We start from the raw sequence: 13,690 nt of genomic DNA on the forward strand, positions 1-13,690 counted from the left end.
GGAGGTAGGGAGGCTGGTCGGCGTCAGGCGAAGCTGGAGGAGGAGGCGCGTCGCCGGAAAAGGCCTCACGCGCCAACGCGTGAGATTCAGCCGCCGGCCGGAAATTTGCGCGTGGACGGCCCGTGGATGAGATTTTGGTGCCGGTGCCTTCACAAAAGTTGTAGATCTCCTCCAGGCGCTCCTTCTGGTATGGTCGGTGTCGGAAAAATACGTCGCCGGGAAAGTTCGCCGGAAAAGTTCGCCGGCGGTGAGTGGTTTCTGTCGACGATCCGACTGACCGGAAAGTATTGGGAAATGGGGAAGGTGACCGGAATGAAACACGGTCACCGGAAGGTTTCCCGGAGTTGATGACACGGGAAACAGGAAAAAAATTAGGTTTTCTTCCTTGGCTCTGATACCATGTTGAGAGAAAGAGAAAGAAGAAAGACCTTAATTCTCATTAATGTAAAATCTACTTACAATTGAGAAATATATATATATACAAGGCTAGGAGTCCTAACTACCATACATGTGTCCTATATTAACAAGGAAAGGTTATACACTATAAATACATTATATTCAACACACACAATACCTGAAGGGAACACACTCAGATTGCAAATTGCTAGGGAAGAGTAAAAGGATTTTACTGTAAAGAAACCTCCCTTTGACGCCCGCCAAGACATGGCATCCTCATGCCCCTTCTAATCACTTACCCTTGCAACCTTCTATAAAAAGCTTTCACCTCTCTCATTTCCCAATCGTTATATTGTTTTGTGAACACTAGATTCCAATAGCCCACTTCCCCATACTGCTCTCACATTTAGTCTACCTAAACTTCTTTAGCAGAAGCTATTGAGAACTCTAGGAAAGCCTTGACTAGGGAATCATCACCACACCACTTATCCTTCCAAAATCTCACACTCTTACCATTCCCTACCCTAAAATCAACCCTTTTGTTAAACTCCTTCTACTTGCTCCTAATAGCCTTCGAACGACCCTTCCATAACCTTCCCTTAAAGCTCTAAAACACCAGTCCCCCTCTTCCTCTCCTTACTTCCTTACAATCACTTGTTTCTAGAGAGACTTATTCTCAAAAGAGAATCCTCAACACTATTTTCCAAGCAGTACTTTATTTAATGTAAACAAATTTCTAATACCTAAACCCCCCATCTAAAAATCGTGAGGGTTAAAGTCCCTTTATCCCCAAAAAAGCCTTCTTACTCCCTAACTATTTATCCTATCCTCTCTTTTCATTAGTGGCTCAAAATTCGTTATGTTTATCATTCACTCTACTCTTTCACAAAGGGATCCTTGTAGAATTTTTTCCTCTTTTCTCTTATCCCAAGTCTTATGATATATATATATAATACGCGTACAAACAAACATCTTTGAGCTAGGAATCCCCATTTTAAATGATTACATATCTTTATTTGTACTAAAACTTATAAAGTTTTTTTTTTCTTTTTTGAAGATCCAAGAATGAGGATGATGCATCCTTTTTATCCATGCAAACTAATGACCATTTAACCAAATGGGGCCTATTTTGGAGCTTTCCTCCCTCCCAAAGGAAGTTGTCCCTTTGAATATTTTCTAGTCTTAAACTTGCCTTATGAGGGATTACAAATAAAGACATGTAATAGATTGGTGAGCTAGAAAGAGTGCTCTTTACCAAAGTTAGTCTCCCTCCTTTTGATAAGTACTACCTTTTCCACAAAGTGAGCCATTTCGAAAATCTTTTTTCCATCACATCCTAAACTCATAAAGATTTAAAAGAGGATTTTAAGGGGAGGCACAAATAGAAGGAGAGAGCCTAGTTTACACCCTAACATCCTAGCCAAATCCTCAAAATCGAAAACCTCCCCCATTGGAATCGACTCGCTTTTATTTAATTGATTTTTAAGCCAAAAAAAGCTTCAAGCCACATGAAAGCCCAACTTAAGAACTCCAAATGCTCCTCATTTAAGTCATAAAAAATCAAGGTATCATAAAAAAAATAAAAGATAAGACACTATCACACCCATTGATGGGAACTTTGGATTACACCATTCCTAAGCCCCGGAACTTGTTAAATGCATGATACTATTTCTAGGGCCACTGGATCCTATGCACAACGGAAACAAAGCATATACAAAACTTTATAGGATCTAGATTACATATTTAGAATGCTTACCTCAAATTTGGATGGTTCCCAAATCAAATCCTTGTAGTGAAGATCATCATTTGATGACATGGTAGTCAAAGGTGAGAGATCTCATAAGCCCCTATCTTCTGTCCAATGACTCTTCGTTGAAGCTTGGCACTTAGATGGTGGAAGTCTAAAAGGTGGAGGTCAGGGCTCTCTCCTTGGGACATAGGGAGAATAATGGAAGAAAAATTAAAACCCTATAAGGGGTGTCTATAGGAATCCTATTGGGCTTATGTGAATGAAGTCCACTTTGGGTTAAGGTCACTTAATCTAGCCTAAAAAGGGTCTTAATTGATAAATTAACCCATTAAGCATTCAATTAATCAATTAGTCCATTCTAGAGATGTCATCCACTAATTCCTGTGTGGCCTTACGTAATTACTAAAAAACCCTTATGCACATAAGTGAATTAAGAACCAATCCAACTCTTATAAACCGTGTCATCAAGGTATATGCACTTGAACGAGGACTAGTGGAACCAATAAGACAGTATTGGCTCCCTTAGAATCTAATTTTGAAGCTGACTCAACATCCCATTACAAATAGCCAACTGCACCCCAATACCCAATGTACACTAAGTGCTTGGGTTTATGGCTTCTTATTCGTTGTATGAAGTCTCCCCATAAACTGCTATACGTAATCTAACAAGGTAAGAGTTATTAGTTTCTCAAGATAAGCTCTACCATCCTTGAATTACAAATCCTCCAATTATGTGATCAACCGACATGTCCTAACTCACAAAGAGCTTATGTCAAGTTTCACTTAAGTAACAACTATGATCATAGTTTATTTGAACACACGTCCTTAGGATCACCCAAGGGGACACACTGTCTCAAAATCCATGAGATATCATGATGTCTCTATTGATAATACATGTTGCTACCAAAGTCTATCAATAGTCACTCAATCTATAGGGAATATATGATCACTTTAAGATCTTACCCCTAGGTCAAAGCCACTGCTAATTTTGGCATAAGCTCAGTATTCTTTTAAGGTTAAGAGACAAATACAACATAATAGCTAGGCAAAGGCATGGCTAATTGATAACTTTAGGTCATGACTTGCTGTAGGTCCTATCCAATGCGTAACCATATACACTAGTGCATTCACTATGGGAACCCCATCCTAATAGCCAAACTAGTCATCCCTCTAATTAGAAGGTAGTGCATTAAAGTCTCAAATGGATTGTTGACGTCCACAAACTGGCTATGAACAAAACTCCTTGTAAGGAACCTATGATTTGGATCTTCCGTGTAACTCCTAATACATTCAAGTCATGTACAATGCAAGAGATGTAGGTCAAAATGCTCATAAAGAATAATATATGGAACAAGGATAGATAAAAGTGCAATTGGAATATAATTAAATAAATAATAAACTTCAAATTTATTATATCATGTCATATTTTTAAGGGCTCTATTCTATCAATCTTCCATTAGCCCTTAAAACAACATACTACTAAAGCAAAGCAGACGCATCTAACACTAATGCTATCCCTCTAACCATAAAAGGCTCTCCTTGTCAATGTCTTGGTGAAGGGATCCGCCATGTTCTTTGCATAAAATATCTTTTCAACCACTACATCACCCATCTGAACTATCTCATGAATCAAGTGGTACTTCCTCTTAATGGATTAACCCTTCCAATGGTTTCTTGGTTCTTTAGACTATGTCACTAACCCATTGTTGTCACAGAGTAGTGTCATGGGTTGTACAACAAAAGGTATGGCCCTAAGTCCCATGAGGAACTTCCTAAGTCAAACGACTTCCTTTGTTGCTTAAGAAGCTACAACATACTCGACTTCCATAGTGGAGTCAACAATGCAAGATTGATTCACACTCCTCCAAATAACAGCCGCACCACCAAAGGTAAATACAAAATCGAGGTAGATCAACGACAATCATGATTAAATTGACAGTCTAAACCTGTAGACTCTTTAGGTACTAACTCGTCACTTTGTAATACAAGCATATAATCCATCGTTCTCCTAAAACATTTGAGTTTGTGTTTGATAGTTGTTCAGTGTTCTGGTTCTAGATTTGATTGATATCCACCCACCATGCCTATTGTGAAGCAAATATCCGATCTAGTACATAGCATTGCATGCATAAGGCTACCCACTGCGAATGCATAAGGTATTGTTTGCATGCACTCTTTCTCCTCAAGTGTCTTAGGATACTAATACTGAGAAAGAGAAATTCCCTACCTAAAGGGTAGCAGACCTTTTTTGGAATCCTACATCACATACTTGACTAAAAGCTTGTCAATGTAGGTGGCTTGAAATAACATCAGTTTCTTATTCTTGTGGTCTCATAGGACCTTAATCTCACGAATATACTATGCTTCTCCTAGATCCTTCATCTGGAATTGAGTAGATAATCAAATCTTAAATGATGGCAATAGCCCTACATCTTTACCAATAAGTAGAATATCATCAACATATAAGATCATAAAGACCACTATGCTTTTCTACACCTTCTTGTACAAAGAAGGTTCATCTTCATTTTGATCAAAGTCAAAGGTCTTGATTGTCTGATTGAAACGTTTATTCCATGAGTGGGATGCTTGTTTTAATCCATAAATGGATTTATGCAACTTGCATACCATATTGTCTTAGCCATTTGCTATGAATCCATCTAGTTGCATCATCGTAGTAAGTTAGACCCAAGAGCATTGAAATGTGTCTTTCTTGGATATTCTCCAATACAAAAGGGTTACCACTGTTTTGATCCAAAAAGAAAAAAGAAAAATTGTTACTGTGGATGTCACATTTTTTGAAGCATGAGTTTTTTTATACTCATTTTCATGGGGAGGGTGGTTATGAAGATTTGTTGTTTGAACTGGAGGAGAATGACATGGTTTCGAATAAAAAATCAAAATTGACAAATTATAATGTTTTAATGAATCCAAATGTGTTGAAATTTGGCATTCAAAGTTAGAGTTTTTAATTTAGGAAAGTATTTTAGGAATAAAAAAGGAGAGATCATTTAGGATGATTCAGTTTCCTAATTTTAGGAGAGAATCAAGCTAGATTGATATTTTCTTATTCAGTCATTTGTGTATATATATGTGTATGGTGTGTACCTAAAAATATCAATAAAGGAATTCAGAAATTCTTCATGGTATCAGGGCCAGTTTTCTGAAACCCTAATCCCTTCTGGCCACCTCTTATTCAGGCCATCATTTACTCTGCCAAATCTCTCTGGCCATCTCTCAATCCGACCATCTCTCATTCTGGTCATCAGTCTCTGTTCTCAGAGCCAAGGGAGAAAACGCTTTCCGGTCGGTCGAATCGTCGTCAGAAAACATTCACCGCCGGCGAACTTTTCCGGCGACGGGTTTTTTTTCACACCGCAAGGAGCGTCTGGAGGAGATCTACAACTTTTCCCAAAACACCGGAGCCAGAAAACCATCCACGCGCCGCCCACGCGCGTTTTTCCGGCCGGCGACTGCATCTCACGCGCCGGCGCGTGAGGGCGTGTGAGCCACTTTCCGGCGACGCGCTTCCTACTCCAAGCTCGCCTGACGCCGACCAGCCACCCTACATACCTGTTTCTGCCATCCAAGCCCTGCACGTGCCTCTTTTGGGGTCCTTTTGCCTCCGCGAGCCCTCCGATCAGTTTTTCCGACGTCCTCCGGCTATTTTTCCTCAACTCCAATCCCTGCACGTGCCTTGGGAAGTGTTCTTCTACCTTTCCGGTCCATGACAAAATACGGAATGGCATCATCACAAGTATCCAGCGTCACGTCACCAGAATTAGGAGGCAGATCTGAAGTTCCAAACCTTGGTGGCAGTGATTCCTCTCCTATTCTCATCACAGGACACAAATTAAATGGCCATAACTATTTACAGTGGTCACAATCTGTGTTGCTGTTCATTTGCGGTAAAGGAAAGGATGAGTACCTCACTGGAGAAGCAGCCATGCCAGAAACTACAGAACCGGGTTTCAGAAAGTGGAAGATTGAAAACAGCATGATCATGTCATGGCTTATCAATTCCATGAACAATGACATAGGTGAAAATTTCTTGCTGTTTAGGACTGCAAAGGACATATGGGATGCAGCCAAAGAAACTTACTCAAGTTCTGAAAATATTTCAGAACTTTTTCAGGTTGAATCATCCCTACATGACTTCCGCCAAGGAGAGCAGACAGTTACTCAGTATTACAACACACTCACAAGGTACTAGTAGCACCTTGACTTATTCGAGACTCACTCATGGAAATGTCCTGATGATGCAGCAACATACAGGAAAATTGTGGAACAAAAGAGACTGTTCAAGTTTTTCCTAGGACTAAACAGGGATTTGGATGATGTTAGAGGCCGAATCATGGGCATTAAACCCCTGCCAAGTCTCAGGGAGGCTTTTTCAGAGGTTAGGCGTGAAGAAAGTAGAAAGAAAGTGATGATGGGATCCAAAGAGCAACCTGCCCCAACATTGGATGCCTCTGCCCTTGCTACTCGGTCATTTAATAGTAGTGGTGGAGATCGTCAGAAACGGGATAGGCCTTGGTGTGATTATTGTAAGAAACCAGGCCATTATAAGGAGACTTGCTGGAAGCTTCATGGCAAACCGGCTGATTGGAAACCAAAGCCACGGTCTGACAGAGATGGCAGAGCACACGTGGCTGCCAACTCTGAGAGCACATCTGTTCCCCAGCCGAGTCCATTCAACAAAGAGCAGATGGAGATGCTACAGAAACTATTAAGCCAAGTTGGCAGTGGCAGTACTACCGGTGTAGCCTTCACTGCTAATCGAGGAGGAATGAAGTCGTGGATAGTGGACACAGGTGCTTCTGATCACATGACAGGAGATACTGCCATTCTTCAAAATTACAAGCCAAGTAATGGTCATTCATCCGTCCATATTGCTGATGGTTCAAAGTCAAAAATTGTCGGGACAGGTTCTATAAAACTTACTAAAGACTTATATCTTGACTCTGTCCTCCATGTTCCAAACTTGGATTGTAATCTTTTGTCCATTAGCAAATTGGCCCGTGATCTCCAATGTGTTACTAAATTTTATCCAAACTTGTGTGTTTTTCAGGACTTGAAATCGGGGAAGATGATTGGCAGTGCTGAACTGTGTTCCGGGCTCTACCTCCTCTCATGTGGCCAATTCTCAAACCAAGTCTCTCAAGCAAGTTGCGTACAGTCTCAGAGTATGTTAGAGTCTTTCAATTCTGTGTCAAATTCTAAGGTCAATAAAGATAGTGAGATTATAATGTTACACTATCGCCTTGGTCATCCTAGCTTTGTTTACCTTGCAAAATTGTTTCCCAAATTATTTATCAATAAAAATCCAGCATCTTATCACTGTGAAATTTGTCAGTTTGCAAAGAATACTCGAACAGTCTATCCCAAATCCCATACAAACCTTCGACTGTTTTCTCTCTAGTACATAGTGATGTGTGGGGTCCCTCCCGGATAAAAAATATTTCTGGCACTCGATGGTTTGTGACATTCGTTGATGATCATACACGGGTAACATGGGTTTTCCTTATGAAAGAAAAGTCAGAGGTCGGGCACATTTTTAAAACCTTCCATCTTATGGTTCAAAATCAATTCAATTCCAAAATTCAAGTCCTCAAGTCAGATAATGCAAAGGAATACTTTACTAGTAGTCTCAGTACTTATCTTCAAAATCACGGCATTATCCACATAAGTTCTTGCGTTGACACCCCACAACAAAATGGGGTGGCTGAACGCAAGAATAGACATCTCTTGGAGGTTGCCCGGTGCCTTATGTTTTCCTCTAATGTTCCAAACTATTTCTGGGGGGAAGTTGTTCTCACAGCTACTTATTTGATTAACCGTATGCCATCCAGAGTGCTTACCTTTCAATCCCCACGTCAACTTTTCTTAAAACAATTTCCTCACACTCGTGTAGCCTCTTCTGATTTGCCACTCAAAGTATTTGGTTGCACGGCATTCGTTCATGTGTATCCTCAAAATCGTAGCAAATTTGCTCCTCGAGCCAATAAGTGCATTTTCCTAGGGTATTCTCCAACCCAAAAAGGGTACAAATGCTATTCTCCAACCAACAAAAGATTTTACACCACCATGGACGTCTCTTTCTTTGAAGATGTCTTCTTCTATCCCAAATCTCATGTTCAGGGGGAGAGCATGAATGAACATCAAGTTTGGGAGTCTCTTCTTGAGGGTGTACCTTCTTTTCACTCAGAGTCACCAAATCCTTTCCAATTCGCGCCCACTGAGTTGTCCACACCCATATCGTCATCAGTCCAGCCAGCCCAGCACACAAATGTTCCTTCTCCTGTGACCATCCAGTCTCCCATGCCTATTCAACCTATAGCCCCACAACTTGCTAATGAGAACTTACAAGTTTACATCAGGAGGAGGAAAAGACAGGAATTAGAGCACGGATCACAGTCAACATGTGGCCAATATATTGACTCCAATTCAAGTCTTCCTAAAGAGAACATAGGTGAGGATAGGGCTGGAGAGGTGTTAATTCCCAGCATTGATGATTCTACTCTGCCGATTGCATTGAGGAAGGGTGTTAGGAGATGTACAGATCATCCAATTGGGAATTATGTTACATATGAAGGGCTATCACCATCTTACAGAGCATTTGCTACTTCTCTTGATGATACTCAGGTTCCCAACACAATACAAGAGGCATTAAAAATTTCAGAATGGAAGAAGGCAGTACAAGATGAGATTGATGCACTTGAGAAGAATGGGACGTGGACTATCACAGATTTGCCGGTTGGGAAGAGGCCCGTGGGGTGCAAGTGGATTTTCACCATAAAATACAAAGCAGATGGATCAGTCGAGAGATTCAAGGCTCGTTTGGTAGCTAGAGGGTTTACACAATCCTATGGGATAGACTATCAGGAGACTTTTGCTCCTGTTGCAAAACTGAACACTATCAGGATTCTTCTCTCATTGGCTGTCAATCAAGATTGGTGCTTGCAACAACTGGACATAAAAAATGCGTTTCTAAATGGTGACCTAGAAGAGGAAGTCTACATGGAAATACCACCTGGTTTCGAAGGAAGTATGGCAAAGAATCAGGTTTGCAAACTCCAAAAATCCTTGTACGGCCTTAAACAATCTCCCCGAGCCTGGTTTGATAGATTCACAAAAGCAGTCCTGAAGTTGGGCTACAAACAAGGTCAGGCTGATCATACTCTATTTGTCAAGAAGTCTCATGCCGGGAAAATGGCCATATTGATAGTCTATGTTGATGATATTATTCTATCTGGGAATGATATGGAGGAATTACAGAATTTGAAGAAGTATTTGTCAGAGGAGTTTGAAGTTAAAGACCTTGGAAATTTGAAATATTTCCTTGGTATGGAAGTGGCTAGATCAAGGAAGGGAATTGTAGTCTCTCAAAGAAAATACATACTCGATCTTCTTAAGGAGACCGGTATGCTTGGATGCAAACCAATTGATACTCCTATGGATAGTCAGAAGAAACTTGGTATCGAGAAAGAAAGTACACCGGTAGACAGGGGGAGATATCAGCGGCTCGTCGGGCGCTTGATTTATCTCTCACACACTCGGCCAGATATTGGCTTTGCAGTGAGTGCTGTAAGTCAATTCATGCACAGCCCCACTGAGGAACACATGGAAGCAGTCTACAGGATTCTTAGATATTTAAAAATGACACCAGGGAAAGGTCTATTCTTCAGAAAGACAGAGAACCGTGACACTGAAGTATACTCAGATGCGGATTGGGCAGGAAACATCATTGACAGGCGGTCCACTTCTGGATATTGTTCTTTTGTCTGGGGAAATCTTGTTACCTGGAGGAGTAAGAAGCAATCAGTTGTAGCCAGAAGTAGTGCAGAAGCTGAGTACAGAGCTCTTGCACAGGGAATCTGTGAAGGGATTTGGATAAAAAGGGTTCTTAGTGAACTGGGGCAAACGAGTTCATCTCCAATTCTGATGATGTGTGATAATCAGGCAGCTATAAGCATAGCAAAGAACCCCGTGCATCATGACAGGACCAAGCACGTTGAGATTGACAGACACTTCATCACAGAGAAGGTAACTAGTGAGACGGTTAGATTGAACTATGTTCCTACCAAGCACCAAACCGCAGACATCCTCACCAAAGCTTTACCTAGGCCTAACTTTGAAGACTTAACTTGCAAGCTGGGATTATATGATATATATTCTCCAGCTTGAGGGGGAGTGTTGAAATTTGGCATTCAAAGTTAGGGTTTTTAATTTAGGAAAGTATTTTAGGAATAAAAAAAGGAGAGATCATTTAGGATGATTCAGTTTCCTAATTTTAGGAGAGAATCAAGCTAGATTGCTATTTTCTTATTCAGTCATTTGTGTATATATATGTGTATGGTGTGTACCTAAAAATATCAATAAAGGAATTCAGAAATTCTTCAAAATGTTTTAATGGACTTGGATTCTTTACATTTAGAAGTAAGGTAGCCTACTTCAATGCTCATAAGTGGAGTTGACACTAGAACAGAAAATGATTCAACAACTAAGAAAAAAGGAGGATGCGAAATTGTCTACTTAAGGTAAGGATGATATTACAACTTTACAAGGCTAAGAGTCCAATCCAAGACCGGATTCAAATGCTATAGAAACTTCAAGTCCATATACTTCTCCTAATTCGTGCCACACTTCTTTTGAATAAAAAACTGATTTTTTTTGTCAATATCCCCATTGCTCCTAGAAAAGTCACTAGAACATGCACTAATCATCCAATTTCCAATCATGTGTCCTATAAAAAATTATCACCTTGTTTCTCTGGTTTTATCTCACAACTATCTAATGTAAATGTAACTAAGGATATACAGGAAGCTCTAAATGTTCCTGAATGGAGGGAGGCTGTCCTCAAGGAGAGAAGGCTCTAGAGAAAAATGACACATGGGAAAAGGTAAACTTGCTTGAGGAAAGACACTGATGGGGGTGTAAATGGGTGTTTACTGCAAAGTTCAGATCAGATGAGTCCTTGGATCATTATAAAGCTAGGTTGGTAGCCAAAGGCTTTACACAAACTAATGGGATTGATTATCAAGAAACGGTTGCTCTAGTTGCAAAGCTAAATATGATTTGTGTTACTTTCTATGGTTGTAAACTTGAAATGGGCCTTTTATCAATTAGATGTCAAGAATGCATTTCTCATTAATGAATTAGAAGAAGAGGTCTTTATGGATGCTCCATCAGGATTTAAGGACATCTTTGGAACCAAAGTGTGCAGATTAAAGAAGTCTGTATATGGTTTGAAGCAGTCTCTTAGGGCACAGTTTGAAAGGTTTACAAGGTTTGTTAAGAATCAAGGCTACAATTAAGGACAAATGGATCATACCTTGTTCATAAGGTATTCTGGAGATGGTCAAGATAGCTATTTTGATCATCTATGTGGATGACATCATTCTTACTGGAAGTGACAAAGCTGAGATAGCTAGACTAGAGAGGAACCTTACAGTAGAGTTTAGATTAAAGATTTGGGGTCTTTACAGTATTTATTGGAAATGGAAGTTGCTAGATCTAAAAATGGGATCTTTATTACACAAAGAAAGTATGTTTTAGATCTACTTGAAGAAATAGGAATGAGTAGGTGCAAATCAAGTGATACTCTAATGGAGTAAAATCACAAACTTGGAGAACAAACCAAGGGAGTGTTAGTTGAAGTAGGAAGGTATTAACAGCTTGTAGGGAAGCTAATTTATCTTTCCCACACAAGACTTGACATCAAATTTGTAGTTGGTGTTGTGAGCCAGTTTATGCATTCACCATATGAAAAGCACCTGGAAGTTCTAAGATATCTAAAAAGTACACCAGGAAGAAGACTTTTGTTCAAAAAAGGTAACCGAAGAAATGTAGAGATGTACACAGATGTTGATTGGGCTAGTTCAAATACAAACATAAGATCCACATTGGGTTATTGTAATTTCCTTTAGGGCAATTTTGTTACATGGAAGAGCAAGAAACAAAGCGTTGTAGCTTGGAATAGCATAAAGGCAGAGTTCAATGCTATGGCCAATGGAGTATGTGAGATTTTATGCATAAAGAGAATTCTTGAAGAACTGAAGTTGAGTTCAGAACCTCCTATGAAGTTCTTTTGTGATAACTAGGTAACAATCAACATTGCAAACAATCCAGTTCAGCATGATTGTACAAAGCACATTGAAATTGATAGGCATTTATCAAAGAAAAGCTTGAAAGTAAAGTTATCTGCATGTTGTTCATCACGACAGAACAACAGATACTCGATGTCTTAACCAAGAGTCTATCTGGGCCTAGGTTTGAAACTCTTGTTAGCAAGTTGGGCATGATGAATATCTATGCACCAACTTAAGGGGGAGTTTCGAATTATTAAGAGTTTGTTGCTATGTTTTTTGGTTATTTGTTTTCAATAAATCCGATCTGTTTACTGTTCAGTTTCAGATATCTAGATGTTCTAATAGTTAGGTCCTAGAGTTGTGCTTGTTAGTTCCTAGATTCTTGGTAGTTAGTTACACAGTTAAGCTGCAGAATTCGCCTATTGATTATTTCCCTGTAATTTTTTAGAATTCGCATGCATATAAAATGCAAATGAATTTCAATCATAATTTGCTTGCCAAATTTTAAGCCTGCAACCACAGCTGAATTTAACATGTTCCTAATTTCTATCTCCACAACAATATCCAGTTACTCAATAGAAAAGGGGTAAAAATCAATCAATTTTAATAATACATAAAGTAATTCCAATAGTTGTTCTAATATATTAATGAACATATGTATGTGACCCTACTAACAACAATCATTAAAAGCCACATATTTGCATCAGATGATAATTTAGAGCTGTAATATAACTGATCATAAAACTTAAACCATGACAAGGTGTCACTTACGCAAACTTAAATCCGAGCATGGATCACAATTATATTGTGCTATGTAGTGCTTAAGGGTGTAAAAAGACCATCTGCCAAACTCTGGCATAGGCATAACAATTTGCACTTCTTCAGATATCAATTGCTTGAAATCTTTATCAGGAGAAGCAATAACCACTCGATATCCTCTTTGTAAAACTTGACCTACAAGTGTAGCGACAACATCATCTGCTTCACAGCCTTCAATTTTTAGAACCTGCATTACTTTTTTCTCTCAATCATAAAGTCAATGAAACTCAATAAAAAGTGAACTTATTAAGAACTCAATATCTATAATCCCTTTCAGTAGAAAAGGATATAAAGAATGTTGTGCCAGAAAGATTGACCATGGTAACATAGGAAATGTGACCCAATGTTTCTGCTATTCTTACGGTTGCTCAACACTCACTATCCAGGAAGGACATAAACCGTACACTAGAACTCATTCCGTAATTTTCTTTTCTAAGTACAGAAAATATAAGTACACCAAGGTGAAAATGCCTCATTTGACTAATAGAGAAGATGTAAGTACAATCTTTCTTCATTTAGAGGAACAAAAAATGCCCTCATATTTCATTAATTAATTTCAGTTGTAGAATTATTAAAATGTAAAATTAGTAATATAGACTGAGGACTTATCTTTTTATTGACATAAGTAATCTCTTAC

The 13,690-nt window shown here is 39.2% G+C and overlaps 1 protein-coding gene across 1 annotated transcript in view; it reads right to left on the reverse strand.

Moving 5' to 3' along the window:
• LOC117907324 (5'-3' exonuclease) overlaps positions 1–13,690 on the reverse strand; it is a 40,071-nt gene that overhangs the window by 14,846 nt on the left and 11,535 nt on the right. Inside the window, exon 3 of the mRNA XM_034820830.1 lies at positions 13,006–13,240. Within this exon, the coding sequence (XP_034676721.1) occupies positions 13,006–13,240 (235 nt within the window). The remainder of the gene's footprint in view (positions 1–13,005; positions 13,241–13,690) is intronic.

The sequence above is a fragment of the Vitis riparia genome, chromosome 18 (assembly GCF_004353265.1).
Source record: "Vitis riparia cultivar Riparia Gloire de Montpellier isolate 1030 chromosome 18, EGFV_Vit.rip_1.0, whole genome shotgun sequence".
NCBI lineage: Eukaryota > Viridiplantae > Streptophyta > Magnoliopsida > Vitales > Vitaceae > Vitis > Vitis riparia.